Consider the following 22,123-nt stretch of genomic DNA (forward strand, 5'->3'; position numbering starts at 1 on the left):
CTAATTAACTTGACTATCTCATTGGCTAGAAGCAGGCCCACACTTCCCATTGAAATCCTGATAGGTTTATGTTGGTTACAATTGTTTTCATTTTTAAACATTGTATTGTTCTTTCATTGTTGTTGCTGTTTTGCACTACAAAAAATAAGACATGTGCAGTGTGCATAGGAATTTGTGCGTATTTTTTTTTCCAAATGATAATTCTGCCCCACCACAGTCCGAAGGATTCTGGACCGGCCCTCTGCTTTAAAAGTTTGAGGACCCCTGGTATAGAACATACTAAGTTTACTCATGTTCTACTGGTTCTTTTAATGCTGGCCATTGACCAAAATAAAAATACTCTGTTCTTTTCAAGTTTACCAAGCATATTTCAAACACAAAGTTCATTGCACAAAGAATGTTTATTCATCTTTCCTTTTGGAGGCATATATGCCTCCTCTACATTTTCAGCAGCTTTTGAAGATTTTTTTTAATAAAGACCACACCTTGTGACAATGCACCAATATTCAGTGGCATTCAGCTTTGTATTCAGGGATTCCAGATATCCCTTGTGATTACAAACCACCCACCGTTAATTTACTGAATTATCTTTGATGATATGTCTTCATGCAACTTGGTAGGCGTTCCATTCTAAGCACCCTCTCTTGCAAGTTCCAAATCTCCTGTTAATCAGTTTCATTGAATTACCATAAGTTTTAATATGATAAGAAAAGAGGCAAACATCTCTGTATCCACTTTGTCCTTCTTACTGCTCACTTTCTCCTCTAATTTGGGCCTCATTGTTGGCCTTTCCCCTAAACTAAAAAGCCTTGGGAAGCTTAGCCTTCTTCCTCCCTCTGGATGGACTATCTCCACAACAACCCTTTTGCTGAACCACCAGTTTGGACCACATTCCTGTATTAGTGCAATTGGAGTGGAAGGTGTTACCCTAAAGTGCATTACTTTATATTTAACAACTCTATATTGTCACTTGCCATAATCTGTTTTGGAGACATTCTTTTGAAGCTCTTGGCATTTACACTCTTTACTAATAATATCTTGTTGAAAATATATTAAGCTGCTTCCAACATTTTAATTGAACGCCTCCGTTGCAAGAATCTGTCCCCACTTGTTAAGACGGCGCTTAGCAGCTGGAGGAATTTTTTAGCCCTAAGACATGATAGTCAATGCAGCTGTAATTACAGTGGGGATGCTGTTATGTGTTGTGCAAAATTCTCCCCCCCCCCAAAAGCACATATAGCACTTCACACACAGCAAACATGTCCCTTAACTATCATTCCATACCTCACAACCTCTGAGGATGCCTGCCATAGATGTGGGCGAAACATCGGGAGAGAATACTTCTGGAACATGGCCACACAGCCCGAAAGACATACAACAACCCTATCATTGCTCTCTTCTTGTCTTTCAAAGGTAGCTAACTGCTGAATTACATAAGGTGTAGGCCTGCATATAAAGTATTCCACAGAGTAAGTACTTGATGTGTATAATCTACAATATCTAAAATATGAAGTCAATAGTTTTCTAAAAGAAGCAGAACTCTATAGACATTTGAAAGTGCAAGAAAACAGCAAATGACCAAAGCAATTTCTGCCTTTCTAACTTGCTACAATCAGTGAAAATTGACAATCTAAACATGCCTTTAAAATCTGAAATCAAACTAGTTTACTGAATGAATTTTAGAAGAGGGAATACAAGGTGTTAATCTTTGTTCAAATTAGAAAAACATTTTAAAAGGTAATTTTAAAATTCACCTATTTTCATCCTTTACATTCAAATACTGTTATGATAGGTATCTTTGTTAAGGCTTCGTCAGAAAATAGTAGCCAGCATTTAATGGAGCTGACTTCCAACTCAACATTTTTGAAATTTCAATAATATATTAATTTTCAAATATATCTATGCTTTGCAAATATTCGTGATAAGCCAAAAAATAGTTGGGAAAATACATCAGTAAAAAATGAATCACGTTATCTCTTAGGCAGTTAAGGAATCCACTGTATGACAAGTCAGCCTTGGCATCTGAATCAGATTTCAAAGATTTATTCTCTTTCCTTTAGCAAGGCGACTTCGAATCATCCAAGCATCCTAAAAACAAGAAAAGAAAAAAATGGTAATCTACTGGGTTGTGATTTCCTCCACCCTTTCTCTGTCCACAAAATAATTCCTGGAACATAAACAAATAGATTATGTTTATATAGCAGGGATGCCTTGCACCCACAGTTTTGGATCCACCAGGTGCACAATGGAAAGAAGCATATATGATACCATTCAGGCACACCTCAGTTAATGAAGCCTTTGAGAGTGAAGTTCCTTCTCAAATGTTTTTTATACCCACCCATCCGGTTCCCTCCCTTTTCCTCTGCTTAGTTGCAAATCTTTAGACATAACAGCAGCATTTTGAGTTAAGAGCTAGTGCCAAAGAGTGTGTGAGAGGGAGTGTTGGCATGGGAGTACAGGGATTTAGGGCTTTAAGGGAACAGCCTCTGTGCCTCATTCCGCTTTGGGGGATTTTTTCAGCTTTGTTTTTGTCTGCTTTGAGGAGCTTTGGGTTAGTTGATATTGTGTGTTTTTTTATTTCTGATAGGTTTGGCTTCATGGAGAGAGAGGAGAGAGAGCAAGAGAGGGAGGGAAGCTGGAATGAATACTTAAGAAAATGATGCTTCTGCATTTTCACTTTGTGCTTAGTTGCCACAATTTTGTGCTTTTACCATTGTAAAGTTGATCTTTTTCTCTTTTTTTGGCTGTTCCATGTGAATGTGCATTTATACATTATTTGTTATTTATAAAGTTCATTTTCTTATTTAAAAACACGTAACAAAAATGGGGGGATTAATAGCATTTCAATGGGAACATTCACTTTGAAATAGGAGCATTTTGAGTTAAGAGCTCGGTCACAAAATGAATTAAACTCTTAACTCAAGCTATCACGGTACTGGAACATAAGAATTTTCATAAAGGGAAGAAGTGTAGAATAATTTATTGTGTGCTAGATTTGGACCCAGAAGGCCTAGCTACTGGCCAGTTCACTAACCTACTTCATGAAGTAAATGTGATCTCATCTTATTTGGCACAGCGTTGATTACCTACAACACTCAGAATATGCCATAATATGACCTAAATAGTAGCAAGTGTCCATTCTCTGTTTGGAAAGCTTAGTTTTGCTCCATCACAACTAAATCACGGAGTGCACAAAACCTTCAATTTTTGCAGCATGCTACTGCATAGAAGGATGTGCATTTACATACATTACAGTAGAGTCTCACTTATCCAACACTCGCTTAGCCAACGTTCTGGATTATCCAATGCATTTTTGTAGTCAATGTTTTCAATATATCATGATATTTTGGTGCTAAATTCATAAATACAGTAATTACTACATAGCATTACTGCGTATTGAACTACTTTTTCTGCCAAATTTGTTGTCTAACATGATATTTTGGTGCTTCATTTGTAAAATCATAACCTAATTTGATGTTTAATAGGCTTTTCCTTAATGCCTCCTTATTATCCAACATATTCGCTTATCCAACATTCTGCCGGCCCGTTTATGTTGGATAAGTGAGACGCTACTGTATCTATTTATACAGTATAATTTCTTATTTAAAAACCTGTAACAAAAAATTTGGGGTGGGGGACCAGAACAGATGAATAGCATTTAAATGGGAAATGTTGCTTTGAGATAAGAGTGTTTGAGTTACAAGCTCAGTCACCGAACAAATTAAACTCTTAAGTCAAAGTATCATTGTAGTTACTTTTGGAAGTGGTCTATTCTGGGAATTGTAGCACCAAAAAGTTATACTATTAATATATGGAAGGAAAGAGAAAGAGTAACTTGAACCCTGCTCTGGCACTGTCTAATTGTCTATATTTTTGTGCTGTCCTATAAGACAGTACTACACATCTCTATATATGCTACATTAACTACCAACAATGAAATGATACGCCAAGCTGTGAAGTTCACTTTCCTGAGAAGATGAACATCCACTGGAAAAAGTGGTTTCTTAGCCCATATAGCTGTAGAGTCCTTTAAAAGTGTGTAAGACATGCTTGCTTAGATTTCTGAGACCAGAAAGAAAGTTCAATAAAAATTCCCCAGGATTTGTGGCAGTGTTTTAATGTCTTAAATTACTTTTTTTAGGCAGACAGAATTATTATACGTAAGTATTTAGTTATTTATCAAGGAAATATCTATACTTTTCTTCAATGAGAATTCCCAGGGCAGTTTGCATAAAAAGGACTGTAACAGATTATACAAAACAACAATGGAATACATAATGCAAAATATGTGATATCATCAAAGATATCCCGAGTATGCATAAATTTACATATTGCAACATTCACATTTTCCTATAAGTTCCTATAATAAGTTTGTGGGATATTGACCTTGATTTATGGGAATTATACTTCACCTGCATCCAGATAAACTGTGATCCTCACCGACAATGGACCGGAACCAAACTTGGCACAGAGAACCCCCATGACCATCTGAACATACTGCTGTAGTATGTGGACCTTGATCATATCATACTGAGCCACAGTGAAGCATGGCCGGGTTTAGCTAGTGTAATATGAAATGACTGGACGCAGGACATTAAAAATAAAACTTGCCTTCAGCTTGATAGGTGAATCTACGCCATACTTTTTTTTTGCAATCGCTACAACTTCTTCCTCAAGTTTTTCCTGAGAAGTACCTTTCACATCAATGTAGTGGCAGTCAGAGCTTGCATAATGACATGAGATTGCCTGCATTAAAAAAGTAACAACCCAAAATTGTTGTAAACTGCATTTTCTGTAAGGGTTGGACATCTAAGACGAGAGCCTCAACAGCGACTAAATCCATCAAAGTAGTATTTTGGAGAGCATGCAAATGTTTCTTCTTTAGACATTACAATTGAAACACACAGAGAGAACATACGAAAGTCACCAGGCATCCCTCTCTGAGTACAAAAAGGATATATTTCTTGTATTGTCAAACACTTTTACAGCCGGAATCACTGTGGTGTTGTGTATTTTTTTGGACTGTATGGCCGTGTTCTAGCAGCATTTTCTCTTGACATTTCAGCAGCATCTGTGGCTGATATCTTCAGAGGATCCTCTGAAGATGCCAGCCACAGATGCAGATTAAATGTCAGGAAAAAATGCTACTAGAACACAGCAATACAGCCCGGAAACCACACAACACTCCACATATATTTCTTGTTGTGGCTGTGGAAATTAATCTGTTGAGTGCCTTGTGGTAGGAAGAGAGAGGGCTGAAGCCAAGAGTGGAGAATAGGGCTGAAATATGTGGATACTCAGTGTAAATTACTTTCTAAAATTCATTCAACAAAAGGATTAAGAAATATCACAACTAAATCAAAAGGTTAGAGTGCCTTGATTCTCGAGGGGGAAAAACCACACCAAGCATTCACAGCCTGCAGCTACCTTTCTGAAACCTTCAGTCCTGTTCATCCCAGAGCCGTGGATCAGTAACGGGTGGAAAAACACAGTGTCTCCTTTCTCCATAACCAGGTGAACTCTTGGGGTGTTTTTATCATAGTCACGGACTCCATGGTACATTTTGTTTACACCACCCTAGAAAGTCAATGTTAAAAAATCACATCTTTCTTCTAAAGTCGACAGCTTTTCTAAAGTAATAAGCTTGCACACTTTATCATGTCAGGCTGCTGCAGGATAGATGGAGTAGAGGAAGGAGGGCACTGCTGTATTGTCTTTTTTTTAAAAATGTAACAAAAATGGGGGGGTTTAGGAGTGAATTAATAGCATTTCAATGAAAAAAATCACTTTGAGTTAAGAGTGCAGTCACAGGACAAATTAAACTCTTAACTCAAGGTAATCAGTTATTGGTCTAGTACTTTAATAAATACTTGTTAACAAATTCTCTCTCTAGGACAGGCGTCAATCATTGCCATTCATACCACAATAAGAGAATTATATTTTGTTGTTAATATTTTGATTTGTGTGTGTTGCTCTGTCTACCTTACAGTTTGTTTTAGCATGCCATGAAATAAAGCGCACAATGGATCCCTTTACAAACTCCACATCTATTGGATGAGGTTACTGAAGGAAGCTCTCACTGCCTTTGATGATTCAAAGTCAAAGTAATAGCTAAATAAATAAGCAGACACCGCTAGATGATGTCAAATTTGTTGTCTAAATATAGCTAGAGAAGAAAATTGTAAAAACGGGGGGGGGGGGAACAATTAAAGCCCACCAGTATGTTGACACTTGTTCCCTCACTTTTGTATCTTACACACAAAGGGGCACACAAACACACAGTGTACCTCCCACTCAGGATAATCATGCTGCTTCAGAGGCCCCTTATGTGATCCTGGCAGTACTACCAGACATCCATTTCTGCGATCAATCCTCTCCATTGCAGTCCAGGAACAAACAATGCGATCCGCAGGCCGGAATGGGAAATAATGCAAATCCTGGTGCAATGGATGGCGAGAACTCTTCTTTCCTGCAGAAATGCATCATCAAAATGAGCTGCAGAATTCATTATCAAAATTTTGTCAATATTTCAATGTTTCTAACATCATATGCATTCATCCATAATAGAAACATGGTTACTGGGTATTATCTATATATATAAAAGAGTGATGGCATCACGGCAGAGGACAAAACAACAAAAGTAAACACCCCACAACCTCGAAAATTGACAGCACAACCCCTTATCCATGCCTCTAGGTTGATACAACAAAAAGAAAAGAAAAATAAAGTCCTAATTAGAGGGAGAGGAATAATTGTTTTTATCCAATTGTTGCCAGTTAGAAGGCTAAGCTCCGCTCACTTGGTCTCCTAGCAACCCACTCAGCCCAAGGGACCCTTTACTTTAACTACCACCAATTCCTCAATACTTTATTTCCCATACCATCATACTTCGCCACAGCAACGATTGGCCGGGCACAGCTAGTTTATCTATATTGGAATAAGCCTGTCTTGTTCCAGTTAACCCTACATGGGAAAACAGAAGAGACATATTTAGCAATCTAGACAGGTGAAATGAGATTGAAAACGAAGTGCATTGATGTTTTGCCAGTCCAACCCTAATTCTCAAATCCAAAATCCTTCTGTGTAGGTGTTAGCTTTTGTTTTTTGGAGATTTACACTTTTACATCTTTTGTCATAGGACACTATGATACTCTAAATGGCATCTGTCATTTAGACTTCTGTCACTCTAATCATCCCTCAGTGAGAAAAGTTCAGATAGAATTATATTTTAATACAACTATGTCTGCTGGATTGAACATTTGAAATTACTGTTTGTTCAAAAAATCCTTACCAGGATCTGGAGGTTTATTTATGAGCATGGTGTGCATAGCCATGATGTTTGGTCCTACTATGCATTCAACATATTTCAGTATCTGAGGCAAAGAAAATAACACATGAAATGTGTATTGAAACCTGCTATAGCAAATCACATCAGATGATGTGAGTAGCAGCTGACATATAATCAGCCAAGATTATTTGTTTCATTCATAAACCCAATGGAGAAGAAGCAGCTAGTTTTATTTAGAACTTATAGACTTCTATGACCCCTTCTACACTGCCATATAATCCAGATTATTAAAGCAGATAATCCAGATTATCTGATTTGAACTGGATTATATGAGTCTACACTGAAATATAATCCAGTTCAAAGCAGATAATCTGGATTTTATATGGCAATGTAGAAGCGGCCAAAATCTGTTTGTCAAATTGCTATGCTGTGCAAGACCAGGTCACATCCAAGTGTTGTTCATAATCAAACAAAAGTGCTGTTCAAAATGCATCCAACAAATTGAACTACACACAAGAAAAAGCCTTCCCTCTTAGCAACTGAGCTGCCCTAGAAGCTGATTTATAATGACAGTAGCAATATAGTGAAGCTTGGCCCGGCATTTACAATGATGAGGGAACCTATACATAGGTTTACATGTATATATTCCTGCTTTATCGTTTTTAGATATAATAGGAGATAAAGAAATAAATTCCTTGTCAAATATTTTATTAATCACGGTATATATATATATATTATTTAGAGAATTACACACACACACATTTTCTTCTGGGACTTCACATCTCCAAAACAGAGGGACAGGGAAGGATTCGAGATTCTTCCTGCACTTTTATCATTTCAACATAAATCTATGGTGAACAATCTATCTAGTTGTGTCTGGAGTGCTGTGTATTTCTGCATACGGTTAACCTTTACTGTATTTAGTTTTATGCTCAGACAGAACATCATTGCCACCCTATACTAACAGCTTGAGTACCAAAATGAAAAACTCATATAAAATCTTAAAAGTGGCTGGAAAACCGTTCAATGACTCTGTAAAAAACAGGATGGCTCTACTTTCTTAGAATAAGCTACACAGATCATACACAAAGGTAAGGTATGTTCACAGAATTAATTTAGCTCAAAAACATCACTCAGATCCCCATAGGAAAATGCAAACAGTTTCAGTCTTCCCAATATTCTTTTTTACCTGAGGCAAAGTACAATATCTGAAGAGCTCTTCGTCTCCTATAAAATCTTGAATTTTTGTAACTGCTTTCTGATCTGCAATAAACTCTGACTTGGCAATTGAAATATCTCTCATGATCAACAGTCCAGGCACTTTCACCTCATTTTTGCAGATCTTCATGAACTCGTTTCTGAACAAAGGATTTTTTAAGAGACAGAAAGGTCAGTTGCTAACTTGAGTTTGACAAGTGAAACAATTCTGTTTCCCTTAAATCAGGGGTCCTCAGACTATTGGGGGGGGGGGGGTTGGACTAGTTTGAAAAAAATATAAACGAATTCCCATGCACACTGCACATATCTTATTTGTAGTGCAAAGAAATTGAAAGAACAATACAATATTTAAAATGAAGAACAATTTTAACCAACATAAACTTACCAGAATTTCAATGGGAAGCTCATTAGGACTATTGTGTGTCTTCAAGTCATTTCAGACTTGGGGCGACCCTAAGTCTAAAGTTTAGGGTTGGGGCTGGGTACATTACCTTGGAGGGCAGCATCTGACCTGCAGGAATTAGTTTGGAGACCTCCTTCCTTAAAGGAATGAACTGAATGCTTCTAGTAAGAAAAATTATGGATAACATCTAGAAGCTAGTGATAATCCATCAGGAACCATGTGGGCTGCAAACAATGCCAAACAAACCCCAATAATGTCAAACAAGGTGGTGGGATGCCTACTTCCGATTTTGAGAAATAAGCACAATACTTTATAATAAATAGACCCTCAGCCTATTTAAAAGAGAAATTGTCATTCCTAGAAGTTTCCAATGGGAGCCAGCATGGTGTAGTAGTTTGAGAACTGTACTATATGGTTCAAATACCAGCTCAACAATAGAAATCCACTGGGTGAGTTTGGGCATATCACTCTCACACCTAAATATAACACACACCCTTAAACAAATCTTAACAAGAGAACTGTGTGATAGGGTTGTTGTAGGTTGTAAATTACTTGAAGGCACATAGCAACAACAACAGGTTTCCAGGAACACAAATGCACTCCTTTTGGACAAAAAAGGCACTCAAATTAGTTGGAAGACAACAAAAATAGCCTTGGGACCACACACAGCCTACTTTTATCAGCCCTGGTTTTTTTTGGTTTTGGTTTTTTTTTACAATCTCACTGTAGAGGTGTAGGAAAACTGATTTTTACCTGAAACATTCAATATCCTCACTGGAAACCAAATTTCTGATGACCAGATAGCCATTCTCCTCATAGAAGTGTCTTTGTTCTGGGCTAAGGAGGTTATTATCCAATGTGTAACTGTAAAGACATCAGAATAAACAAACAAATAAATGTAAAAAAAGAGCAAAATGATAAGAGAAAACTGAAAGGAATATGTTTAAAAAAATCAATCAAGTTGTTTCTGGGATGCTAGATGCAGGAGAGGAAAAATGCATAGGAAGACACTATCTGATGACCCTACTGATATACTGTAGTGCAGCAGTGACCTAATAAATCATTTATATCTTGGCAGCAATTTACAGACTGGCTCAGAAAATTTTGGAGTTCTGAGGCTGAATAATAAACAGTGGCAGATGACCTTCCCTGAATGACAGCTCAAACTCTGCTACAACCCTCATCAAACAACCAGCAGCATTTGAAAAGTGCCTCTGAACATCCCGTAACACAAGAGTGTCATATATAGAATTCAACTATCCACAGCTTGATTTATTTTATTACAAGAAGAAAACCTTGATTTTGCCATAGTATATAAGGGTCCAAAATTACCAAAAGACCTTTGACTCAGTAGAGATAAATGCTATCCTTAACGCTCTGCACCAAGCCGGTGTAAATCCAGCTTAAGTGAATATCATAAAATACATCAATACAGGGTGTTGATTGTTCAGGCCCCGCCTATCTTCGCGATTGCATCTCCCCCTATGTCCCAGTGCGGACCCTTAGATCTTCCGGGGAGGCCCTCCTCTCGTTCCAACCGCCGTCTCAGATACGGTTGGTGGGGACAAGGGAGAGGGCCTTCTCGGTAGTAGCCCCCCTCCTCTGGAACACCCTCCCCAAAGAGATAAGGCAAGCCCAGTCAGTATTATCCATCTGTACGGATCTGAAAACCTGGTGGTTTCAACAGGCTTTTGAAAGTGAGTAACCTGAAACCTCAGACCCCATCCTGGCCATCATATGGTCTCTGTTCTGCACTTTACCCACTTCTTTCGATTTCGTCATAGTGCTAGTTTAACTAATTTTACCCTTATAGCTACTCAGCAGGTCTAAAGTGGTGTAATTCCGGCTGAGGTGAAATTGAGAAAGTGACTGAATAAGTATATCTTGGACAACAAGTACAGCCAAATAATTTGGCAAATGGCAAATGGGCAAGAAGATGCAAGATGACTTGGACAATTTTTAATCAAAAGCAGACAGTGCTAACAAATGATAAGCTGCTAATGAAGGTCAGAGCAAATATTTTCAATACTACAGTTTTATGGGCAATGTTATACGCATCTGAAACATGGGAAACAACAAAGTTATAGGAGGGAAAACTGGTGGTGACTCAGAGAGCAATGGAAAGAAGGATGTGTGGCATGACAATAAGAGATAAAGTCAGCAATAAAGAACAGCATCAAAGAACTGGGGAATGTGACATAGTCAATGAAATCTATGAGGCAAAAAGAAGATGGGCAGGACGTATAGCACGAACAAAAGACAACCAACGGACATGCCGACTAACAAACTGGATACCAAGAGACCACAAGCAGTCCTTGGGCCAACTTCATATTCAATAGGATGAACCAGTGGTTACACTATTCAACCAGAAATGGAAAAGAAAAGCATAGTAAAGGTAAAGGTTTTCCCTGATGTTAAGCCCAGTCGTGACTGACTCTGGGCGTTGGTGCTCATCTCCATTTCTATGCCGAAGACCCGGCGTTGTCTGTAGACACCTCCAAGGTCATGTGGCTGGCATGACTGCATGGAGTGCCGTTACCTTCCCACCGGAGATGTACCTATTGATCTACTCACATTTGCATGTTTTTGAACTGCTAGGTTGGCAGAAGCTGAAGCTAACAGTGGGCACTCACTCCTCCCTGAATTTGAACCTGCGACCTTTTGGTCTGCAAGTTCAGCAGCTCAGCACTTTAACACACTGCGCCACCAGGGGCTCCTTAAAGAAAAGCATAGGATTGTATATTTTGGCAAATGGTAGATTTGCATGAAACCCAAAGGATGGATTGACAACAAATTGATAGGATAGGATAGATATAAGGGACATCATTTTATCACAGTATTATCACAGCATCCATGCATTTTGGAGCCCTGGAATTAAACCCCTGCAAATTTCAAGGGCCCACTATGTATAGAAACAATTATGCTCTGAAATGGGAGTACTAAAGGCAGTGAGCTATATCTGCACCATAATTAATGGTCTACACTTGTATCTTACAATGTTGTGTTCCATGACCCTTCTGAGTCATGTGACAAAAAACTGATGTAGAAATATTTGAATAAGAGAGGCATATTGAAACAAAACAAGCCATTTATCACGCAATTCTCAAAACGCTTACTAAATGGTAAGCCCCACTAAACACAACAGATTTCTACACCAACACGTTATAGGACTGCTCTTCGAATTGCTTACTTTATACTTCATAGATAATGTTTAATTTAACATACTGGTGTTGTGGGAATCAGAGGTATGAAAAATACTGGAGGTATGAAAAATAAAAATGTTTTTCCTTGGGTATTACATGCTTAGAGAGAAAAATTACTATGATGGAAATGCAAAATCTATGAGTCCTATGTTAAGCCAACAATGTGATGGTCTATAAACCTAGTGCTATTGAAAATTCATCCAAATCCAGTGTTGGATGCCCGATTCATCTATTTTTGATCACTGACATGTAAAACGTGACATATTTTCATGCAAGACGCAGCAGCGTAAAATACAGGAACACCTACCGAAACTGTGTTGGATATTTCTCTGTAGCAAGTTGGCCTGAAGTAGGAGATGGTGCCTTGACAGTAAATTAAGGAAATAAAATGTGGTTTTGATCAGATTTTGTGGAGAGAATAAAATCAGATTTAGGTCCCTTCTACTCTGCATATAATCCAGATGATCAAATCTAATAACCCACATTATCTGGTTTGAACTGGATTATATGAGTCTGCACTGCCCTATAATCCAGTGGAAAGCAGATAATCAGGATTTTATGAGGCAGTGTAGAAGGAGCCTAAGTGAATTTTGAGTACAGTTTTCTTTGGACTCTTCAAACCTAGCAGTTACCATCATTCTATATTTTTCTCCTGCTCTGAGACATTGCAATCATTGGGTTAAACTCTATTATTAGCATGATCTTAAATGTGATAGATTTTATTGTTAGCTACATGAGCACACATGAATAAAGACCAATCCTCAATGCATATAGATAATCTTTGGGATATTTCCTAAAATTACTATGGTGTCCAACATAGCAACAATTTGCTTGTCTAATTTGGTGTGTTAAATTCTCTTAGAGAAGTGATTTCCAAACTCTTTTATAGCAATTTCTATATGCAATTAGTTGAATTATCTTTCTGACGTCTTGGCCTGTCTTGCTTCTACCAACAGGAAAAAATGCCTCTGGTTGTTAACAATGACTAAGAAGATTTCCAGTTTCAATGGAAATTCATTATTTCTTCCCAACAGTTTTCTGCTTTTTTCAAGATCTGGATTTGATTTTAGTCACTAAATATATACTTGACGGCTCTTTCTTATTGTCCTGTAATCTTTCTGCCAAGATATTGTATGAATGTGGTCTACTTTCATTATGAGCTAATTTAACCACAGGTTATTCCAAAATGAACACTTCCACATTTATTTAAATCTTTTTAATATATGATAAGCAGATATTGTGTGATCTTCTGCCTTGATATTCTGGGTTATATGGCTGTGTGGAAGGGGCCTCAGACACACTTAAAATAAGTAATTTTTTATAACCAGAGGGTGGTTTCCAGTTTGTTGGTCTAATATCATAAACGTCTAACACCTGAACAATCCCATTTCTCCCTGAAATCCACAGAACCACCTCCCATGCTGTCACAAAAGGTTACCATGCCCTCCAGAACAGAAGGGAAAATTAGGGGCCCTTCCACACAGCCATATCACCCAGAATTATCAAGGAAGAAAATCACACAATATCTACTTTGAACTGGGTTATCTGAGTCCACACTGCCATGTATTCCAGATCAAAGCAGAAAACATGGGATTTTATTCAGATGTGTGGAAGGGGCCCCAGTCTCAAAGTTCTTTAATGTGAAGAAAGAATCAAAAACCATATCCATCCCAATCTGCTGAATCACATAGGTAAGTAACTTCCAGATCATGAATGCCAGCGGAGTCAGGGATTCCACTCAGCATTCCTTCCATTCATCCTAAAAAGTGACCCCATTGCTTTCCAAAGCAGCTATGTGCTTTGCTTTTCAGGAAACACAAGGGGTTGTAATTTAAAAGGATAACCTAAAATGACCAAAGCCGACTAAAATTATCAAGGGTCTGGAGAACAAGCCCTATGAGGAGCGGCTTAAAGAGCTGGGTATGTTTAGCCTGCAGAAGAGAAGGCTGAGAGGAGACATGATAGCCATGTACAAATATGCGAGGGGAAGTCATAAGGAGGAGGGAGCAAGCTTGTTTTCTGCTGCCCTGAAGACTAGGATGCAGAACAATGGCTTCAAACTACAGGAAGAACTTTCTCACTGTGAGAGCTGTTCGGCAGTGGAACTCTCTCCCCCCGGACAGTGGTGGAGGCTCCTTCTTTGGAGGCTTTTAAGCAGAGGCTGGATGGTCATCTGTCAGGGGTGCTTTGAATGAGATTTTCCTGCTTCTTGCAGGGGGTAGTACTAGATGGCCCGTGAAGTCTCTTCCAACTCTACAATTCTATGATTCTTATAGTTCTATTGATGGCAATACACCAGTGGATCCCTTATAAGATTGCCGTAATTTAAGAAATAATATTTTTGTTGCAGATATCATGATGATGTAGCATTTGAGAATGTTTTATATTTCTCTATAAATTGTACTAACTTCGCAAGCTTTATTCTAAGAATGCTATGGTGACGATAACTACCCAACACGATTTTTGTTCCTGGGTTATAAATGTCATTTCTAATTGGTTCTATCATTAAAACATGGAAAATGTTTATTAAACTGCAAAACTTTGTTTTTGCAGGATATCCTGCAGTACATTTTGCTGTAGCTTTTCCATAAAGTCTCAACCAATTCAACACAGTTTGTGGCAGCCACAAAAACGAAGTTTCTGGAGTATAGCAACTACTTTCAAAGTAAATACCACGCAATTAACCGGGAAATAACACTTTCAAACCAGGAACAGATTTTTTTTTCAAATTTCATAATTTAGTGTAATGGAGATACTTAATTCCCAAGATATTTTTAATGTAAAATATTGTGGTTATTTCAATTAACATACATGAACTTGTTTACGGAAGGAAAATCTTGGGTATTACACAGAGACAGGCTCGATTTTGACACCCCGCTTTATACAATTTTGAAGTGTAACTTTGAAATACCATACAAGTGAAAATGCTCTCTATAGACCCAAGCTTGGCAGGTTTAAGTTCACAGTCAAGAGATGATAATCACACAGGTCTTAACTGAATAAGCCACAGTGAAATGACATTTCTGCTATACCAGCTTGAAGAACTTGATCCTCTGTTTTGAAAAACCTGTGCATCCAGATATTATAAGGATATACTTAATAGCAGAAAGCAGCAGCCTACTCAAATTGTCTCTGTACTTTATCCCTCAAATGTATGAAAAAATACAGGAGTAAGTTTTTTTATTTATGCAATCCTATAGGAGTGAAAACTAGAATGAAGTGAACTGTTAATTTTTTGTATTCAAAGGGTGAAAGATTTAAGAATGCTGCTGAATATATTCAGTTTCCTCTTGCCCTTATCTAGGGGTTAGGAGAGAGCAGAGTCCAACAACATGATTATATGCTTTTATATCATTAATATATCCCTCTTATGTAACCACAAGTTGTACAAAGGTCAGAGGCAGAGGTATAAAATAAATAAACAAAAAACTACAGCAGGAGTCCTACCATGGAATAGAGAAAAATCTTTCTCCTTTCAAAAGTTAGCCCTCTGAAACAATGCAGATAATACTGAGAAAAGGACATTCCAGCCCAAGGTATAAGGACCAAATCTGAGAGATTTAGTCTTGGAACAGATTCAAGTGAATCATGACTATGGCGACGGGCAAATGATATTGCCCTGCAGTTGTCTCCTTAATTTCTTCTGCTTCAGCATGTGAAGCTTTTCTTGTTGCTTATTTGCATTCCATTAAACATCAAGTACTGCATTTTGAAAATTCTGGATGTTACATTGTTGTCCCAGATACGTTTAAGAGAAAATAGTTCTTATTATGCATCTTGTTTTTTGCGATTATGTACTTTTAAGTCACTGTCAATTTATGACGACCCTAAGCCTATAACCTATTTCCAAAGCTTCATGTCTATAAAAGGCTCCTTCTACACTTTCATATAAAATCCTGATCATCTGTATTGAACTGGATTATATGACAGTATAAGTATGTATAAGTTTACATTTTCCTCATTTTACAATATCTTAAACATATCATGTTGTATACAATCAGACAGTAAAAAAAATCAAGAACATCTTTAAGCATATTTCTTATCAGTTTTTAACTTTTCCATTACAACTTTACTACATATCTCTACTACACACCTACTACACACTACTGCTACTTTTATCTACTTATACATGTTTTATTTATTATTACTATTATTATTGTTATTCTTGTTATACCTTTTCCCCCTCTTCCCTTCCCCTTATTTTGTGCCACCTTCACCAGGACCAACCAACTCATACTGTTTCACAAGTCCAAAATTTCATTGTCTCTGTTGCTGGCTTTCCCTCATTAAAAATATGCTCAATAAATTTTCTCCATATTTTCCAAAAATCTGTTTGTTTCGATATTCCCTTTTTAATATTAATATTGCAAGTCAGCTTTTCATTAATTGCTATGTTTCAAATTTCCCTGTACCATTCTTCTAAATGGATTTTCTTTTTTTCTTTCCAGTTTTTTTTGCTATTAGCAATTTTGCTGCAGTTATCAAATTAGAAACCAATTCTTTCTCCTCTTGTGAGAGGATATTGTCATGCATAAGTAATAATGCTGATTTAGGTGTATACATTATCTCTATTTTTATTATTGCTCTTATTTCTTTAAATATCATTTCCCAAAATTTTTGTATAATTTTACATGACCACCACATATGAAGATATGACCCCTATTTCCTGACAGCCTCTCCAGTACTGATTTGTGTATTTTTTATCTATCTGATTTAAACTAATGGGAGTTAGGTACCACCTCCATACCATTTTGTAATCATTTTCCTTAATTCTTATGGACATATTTTTAATAATCTCATATTCCATATCCTTCTCCATTCTTGATTATTCAATTTTTCCCCCAAATCTACTTCCCATATTTCCTTCAAATGAACTTGTTCCTGTTCATCCATTAGTAGTAGTTTATAGATATTGCTTACTGTACCTTTTAATGCTACATTCTCTTCTTTAGTCTCCCTTTGAATTATCTTTTCTATTTTATATATTCCCTACCCCCATTATACTTTTGATTAGCTAGGCATTCTACTATATATCTTATTTGATTGGAGTGATAATACAGTTTAAGATTTGGAAGTCCAAGAGCTCCTTCTTTCTGTGGTCTATAACATAAGCTTTTATTTATTCTAGCTTTTTATTCCCATTACAATATAAATTTGCTTTGCCAAGTTTTTATTTCTTGATCTGAAATTTCTACAGGTAGCATTCTAAATAAAAAATTTAATTTGGGTAATATCGTCATGTTGACTAATGATATCCTACCAAACCATGATAATTTGAGTTTATTATACTCCACTAATTTCTTATTAATTTCCTTTCTTAATTTGGTTAAGTTGTGTATCTCCAATTTTTTTATTCTTTAGTTATATTTATCCCTAAATATTTAATTGTTTCTTTAATTTTGATTTTCCCTTCCTGCTTTATTTTTTATCTCTTCTTCTTGATAGTTAAATATCATCATTTCTGATTTGTTCCAATTAATTTGTAAACCTGTTATTAATCCAAATTCTGTTAAATGAGCCTCTATTTTCTCCCATTGTTTTATTGGCTGTTCCATTGATAAAAGGGTATCATCTGCAAACAAATTTATTTTATATTTCTCTTTTAGTCCTATTCCTTTTTATACTACTCTCTTCTCTTATTACATTAGCCAGTAGTTCCATTACAATCACAAATAAAATTGGGGAAAGGGGACATCCCTGCCTTGTGCCTCATGTTATATTTATTTTCCCTGTTAAACCATCATTCACCATAATTTGGGAATAATTTTTTGAATACAATTTATCAGTTAAGTTCCTAAATTTTTCTCCAAACCCAAATCTGTCTAGTATCATTTTCATTGTCAGCCAGGAAACACTATCAAATGCCTTATAAATATCCAAAGCTAATATTCCAGCCTCTAAATTCCTTTTGCTTCAATATATTGCTCTGCAAACTAAGCCCCCTTCTACACTGCCATATAATCCAGATTATCAAAACAGATAATCTGGATTTTATATGAAAGTGTAGAAGGAACCTAACTCAGCCATAACACCAAAAGGACTTGAAGGTACACCACAACACCAAACTTACCCTAAAGTTATTTAGCGAGCAATCACTGATAAAATATGTTTGAAAGTTATTAAGAGTATTACTCAGGCTGCATCTACATTATAGAATGAATGCAGGTTGATGCCACTTGAACTGCCATGGATGACTGCTATGGAATCGTGGGGCCCATTTACACTGCCATATAACATCCAGATTATCCGCTTTGAAATGGATTATATGGCAGTGTGGATTCACATAACCCAGTTCAAAGCAGATAATGTGGATTATCTGCTCTGGATTATATAACAATGTATATAGAACTAGCTATGGGAGAGGGCGTTTGGTGAGGCACCAGCACGCCTTATCAGAAAAGACTAAACACTCCCAGGATTCCATAGCATGGAGACATGGCTTTTCAAGTGGTGTCAAACTGCATTAATTCTACAGCGGGGGGGGGGGGGGGGGGGAGGAAAAATATACATAATAGGGTCACTTTAGGATTGCTGGAAATCGGCACACAGAAACCTCCTCTTACAGTGCTGCTTGCTGACATAGGCCCCTTCTACACTGCCATATAAAAGACAGTTTATCTGCTTTGAACTGGATTATATGGCAGTGTAGACTAATATAATCTACTTCAAAGTGGATAATCTGGATTTTATATGGCTGTGTAGAAGGGGCCATAGTTAAAAGTTATACAGTAGAGTCTCACTTATCCAACATAAACGGGCCGGCAGAACGTTGGATAAGCGAATATGTTGGATAATAAGGAGGGATTAAGGAAAAGCCTATTACACATCAAATTAGGTTATGATTTTACAAATTAAACACCAAAACATCATGTTGAACAACAAATTTGACAGAAAAAGTAGTTCAATATGCAGTAATGCTATGTAGTAATTACTGTATTTATGAATTTAGCACCAAAATATCACGATGTATTGAAAACATTGACTACAAAAATGCGTTGGATAATCCAGAATGTTGGATAAGCGAGTGTTGGATAAGTGAGACTCTACTGTAACTAGAGCCATCAACTTTGAGTTCCTCATAAGTAGACCTGTCAACTTTAAGTTCCTCACAACTAGAGCCATCAACTTTTGCATTCCTCACAATTAGTCATTAACTTTGAGTTCCTCACAACTGGAGCCATCAACTTTCAGTTCCTCATAAGTAGACCTGTCAACTTTAAGTTACTCACTAGAGCCATCAACTTTGAGCTCCCCATAACTAGAGAACTCAACTTTAAGTTGTGTTGCCAAAGACTTTCATGGCTGGAATCACTAGGTTGCTGTGAATATTCCGTGTTGTACACCAATGTTCTAGAAGCATTCTCTCCTGACGTTTCACCCACATCTATGGCATCTTCAGAGGTCGTGAGGTCTGTTGGAAACTAGGCAAGTAGGGTTTATATATCTGTGGAAAATCGAGGGTGGGAGAAAAAACACCTGCTTCAAACAAGAGTTCTTTCTCCCACCCTGGACTTTCCAGATATAGAAATCTCACTTGCCCAGTTTCCAACAGGCCTCATAACTTCTGAGGATGCTAGCCATAGATGTGGGCAACATGTCAGGAGAGAATGCTTCTGGAACATGGCCATACAGCCCGGAAAATGCACAGCAACCCAACATTAAGTTATTCACAACTAGAGCCACCAACTTTAATGACTCTTAACTAGAGCCATCAAGTTTGAGTTCCTCACAACTAGAGTCATGCCAGTTGAAATGGCGCCAGGGAACTGTATGAAGATGCCCGCCAAAACCTGAGGGAAGGAGAGCCAGAGCCCCGGCTGCTTTCCTTGCCGCTCTGCCTCCCCTTCGCTCCGCTTGACTGCCGAGCCAAAAAAGCAGGCAAAGGATACGAGGGTGGCTCCCGCGGCCCGGGAGGAGGAGAGGTGTCGCAGCAGCACTTCCAGGCGGAGAGAGGCGCCCCGGCCTCGGCTTTCCTCCATGGCGCCTCCCAGACTGAGCTCCAGGCCTCGGCCGTGCAGACGAAGGGTAAGCAGGGAAGGCGGCGCTCATGATTGGCTAATCACTTCGTGACGGACTCGCCCCCTCAAAAAACATTATATCCCGCCTCTCTGGATCGCTGTGACGCGATGTGGGCGTGTCCACTTTCAGGAGAGGGAGGGGGAGCCTCTGGAGAAAAGGGGAGGGAAGCTGCACACACAGTGCTGTGATAGGAAATGCTTCTCTTGCAAAGAAATCTCAAATCCAAAATATCCAAGTGTCTGTATGAGTGGCTGAGTGAGGCCCCTTCTACACTGGCATATAAAATCCAGGTGATCTGCTTTAATCTGGATTATATGGTAGTGTAAACTCCTATAATCCAGTTCAAGCAGATAATGTGGATCATCTGTTTTGATCATCTGGATTACAGTAGAGTCTCACTTATCCAACATAAACGGGCCGGCAGAATGTTGGATAAGCGAATATGTTGGTTAATAAGGAGAGATCAAGAAGAAGCCTATTAAACATCAAATTAGGTTATGATTTTACAAATTAAGCACCAAAACATCATGTTATCCAACAAATTTGACAGAAAAGGTAGTTCAATATGCAGTAATGCTATGTAGTAATTACCGTATTTATGAATTTAGCACCAAGGTAAAGGTAAAGGTTTCCCCTGACATTAAGTCCAGTCATGTCTGACTCTGGGGGTTGGTGCTCATCTCCATTTCTAAGCCAAAGAACCGGTGTTGTCCGTAGACACCTCCAAGGTCATGTGGCCGGCATGACTGCATGGAGCGCTGTTACCTTCCCACCGGAGCGGTACCTATTGATCTACTCACATTGGCATATTTTCGAACTGCTAGGTTGGCAGAAGATTTAGCACCAAAATATCATGATATATTGAAAACATTAACTACAAAAATGTGTTGGATAATCCTGAACGTTGGATAAGCGAATGTTGGATAAGTGAGACTCTACTGTATATGGCCATGTAGAAGGAGCCAGAGTGACACCTTTGCTTTGCTTTCTCTTGCTTCATAGTCAGGCCTCTGCCACACTGTCATACAATCTAGATTATCAAAGCAGATAATCCACATGATCTATATTGAACCGGATTATAGGAGTCTACATTGCCATATAATCCAAATCGAAGCAGAACATCTGGATCTTATATGGCAGTGAAGAAGGAGCCTCAGTTTCATCCATAAAATAGCTTTAAAAGAATGTGCAAAGCATTGACTTCAGGCTGTGTGTGTAAGGCGACAAAGGCTTCAGCTGCACTGTAGAGTTAATGGAGTTTGGTACCACTTTAAATGCTATGGCTCAATGCTGTAGAATCGTGGGCACTGTAGTTTTACAAGGTCCTTGGCCTTCTCTGTTTCAGGGTCCTTCTACACTGTCAAAATCGTATGTCTTTAAGTTGGGAAGTGAGAAGTCAACTTTATCTAATTTTATTTTATGGTTATTGTTTTTAGATAGACTGTACCTTCACCCGATCTCAAGTTCCTATTATCTTGGGGTCATGTTTCAATTATTGCTTGACTGTTGACTACACTGAAGGTGCATGATCTACAGAATCACAAACAGACATTTGCTGTTGGAGTCAAAGTATACTAACTTTCAAGCTTCTTTTTAAAAGGACAAATAATACTTTGGTTCCCTGTGACAGATTTCAAAAGAAACTTGGCCTCTTTATGCATCTGTTCATCAGTCATATTCTAATATATGTGATCTTGATGTAACACACTATAGGCATAATTCCTCACCAAAGTATTTTTTTCTGGAAACTGACTTTTGGTAAGCATATTTATTGCTTTCTCACATCAACACAGTATAAAAATCTGAAAGATCTGTATCACCTCACTTTGAAAATTTAGGTCATGAGTCATGATATGCTTTTTTCTGGATCCTATTACACTCTCAGATTCTCCTTGAGTTGAACACTAGTTTTGTTGCAATGCCAAAGGAGGTAACCGAGGCACCTGTCTGTCCAAACTTGTGGGATTCGTTTCAACTTGGTTGCCCGGATGA

General features: G+C 37.8%; 1 protein-coding gene across 1 annotated transcript; it reads right to left on the bottom strand.

The window, feature by feature from the left end:
- Nucleotides 1-382: 382 nt before the first annotated feature.
- Nucleotides 383-20,133, bottom strand: LOC100560714 (phytanoyl-CoA dioxygenase, peroxisomal). Its single transcript, XM_062981791.1, has 9 exons — nucleotides 20,002-20,133; nucleotides 12,420-12,475; nucleotides 9,663-9,773; nucleotides 8,478-8,646; nucleotides 7,292-7,373; nucleotides 6,288-6,469; nucleotides 5,428-5,577; nucleotides 4,612-4,746; nucleotides 383-2,088 (listed from the first exon to the last, which is right to left on the bottom strand). The coding sequence occupies exons 1-9, from the start codon at nucleotides 20,089-20,091 to the stop codon at nucleotides 2,035-2,037; spliced, it is 1,029 nt and encodes a 342-aa protein (XP_062837861.1). The 5' UTR covers nucleotides 20,092-20,133; the 3' UTR covers nucleotides 383-2,034.
- Between the last annotated feature and the right edge of the window lie 1,990 nt (nucleotides 20,134-22,123).

This window comes from Anolis carolinensis, chromosome 5, assembly GCF_035594765.1.
Source record: "Anolis carolinensis isolate JA03-04 chromosome 5, rAnoCar3.1.pri, whole genome shotgun sequence".
Lineage (NCBI taxonomy): Eukaryota > Metazoa > Chordata > Lepidosauria > Squamata > Dactyloidae > Anolis > Anolis carolinensis.

Excerpts from the sequence above, each read along its gene's own strand:
- LOC100560714 (XM_062981791.1), bottom strand. The coding sequence starts at position 20,091 with ATGGAGGAAAGCCGAGGCCGGGGCGCCTCTCTCCGCCTGGAAGTGCTG. Across the intron at positions 9,774-12,419 it reads AAATATCCAACACAGTTTCG|TTACACATTGGATAATAACC; the intron begins GTAGGTGTTCCT and ends ATGTCTTTACAG. Across the intron at positions 2,089-4,611 it reads ATTCACCTATCAAGCTGAAG|GATGCTTGGATGATTCGAAG; the intron begins GCAAGTTTTATT and ends TCTTGTTTTTAG.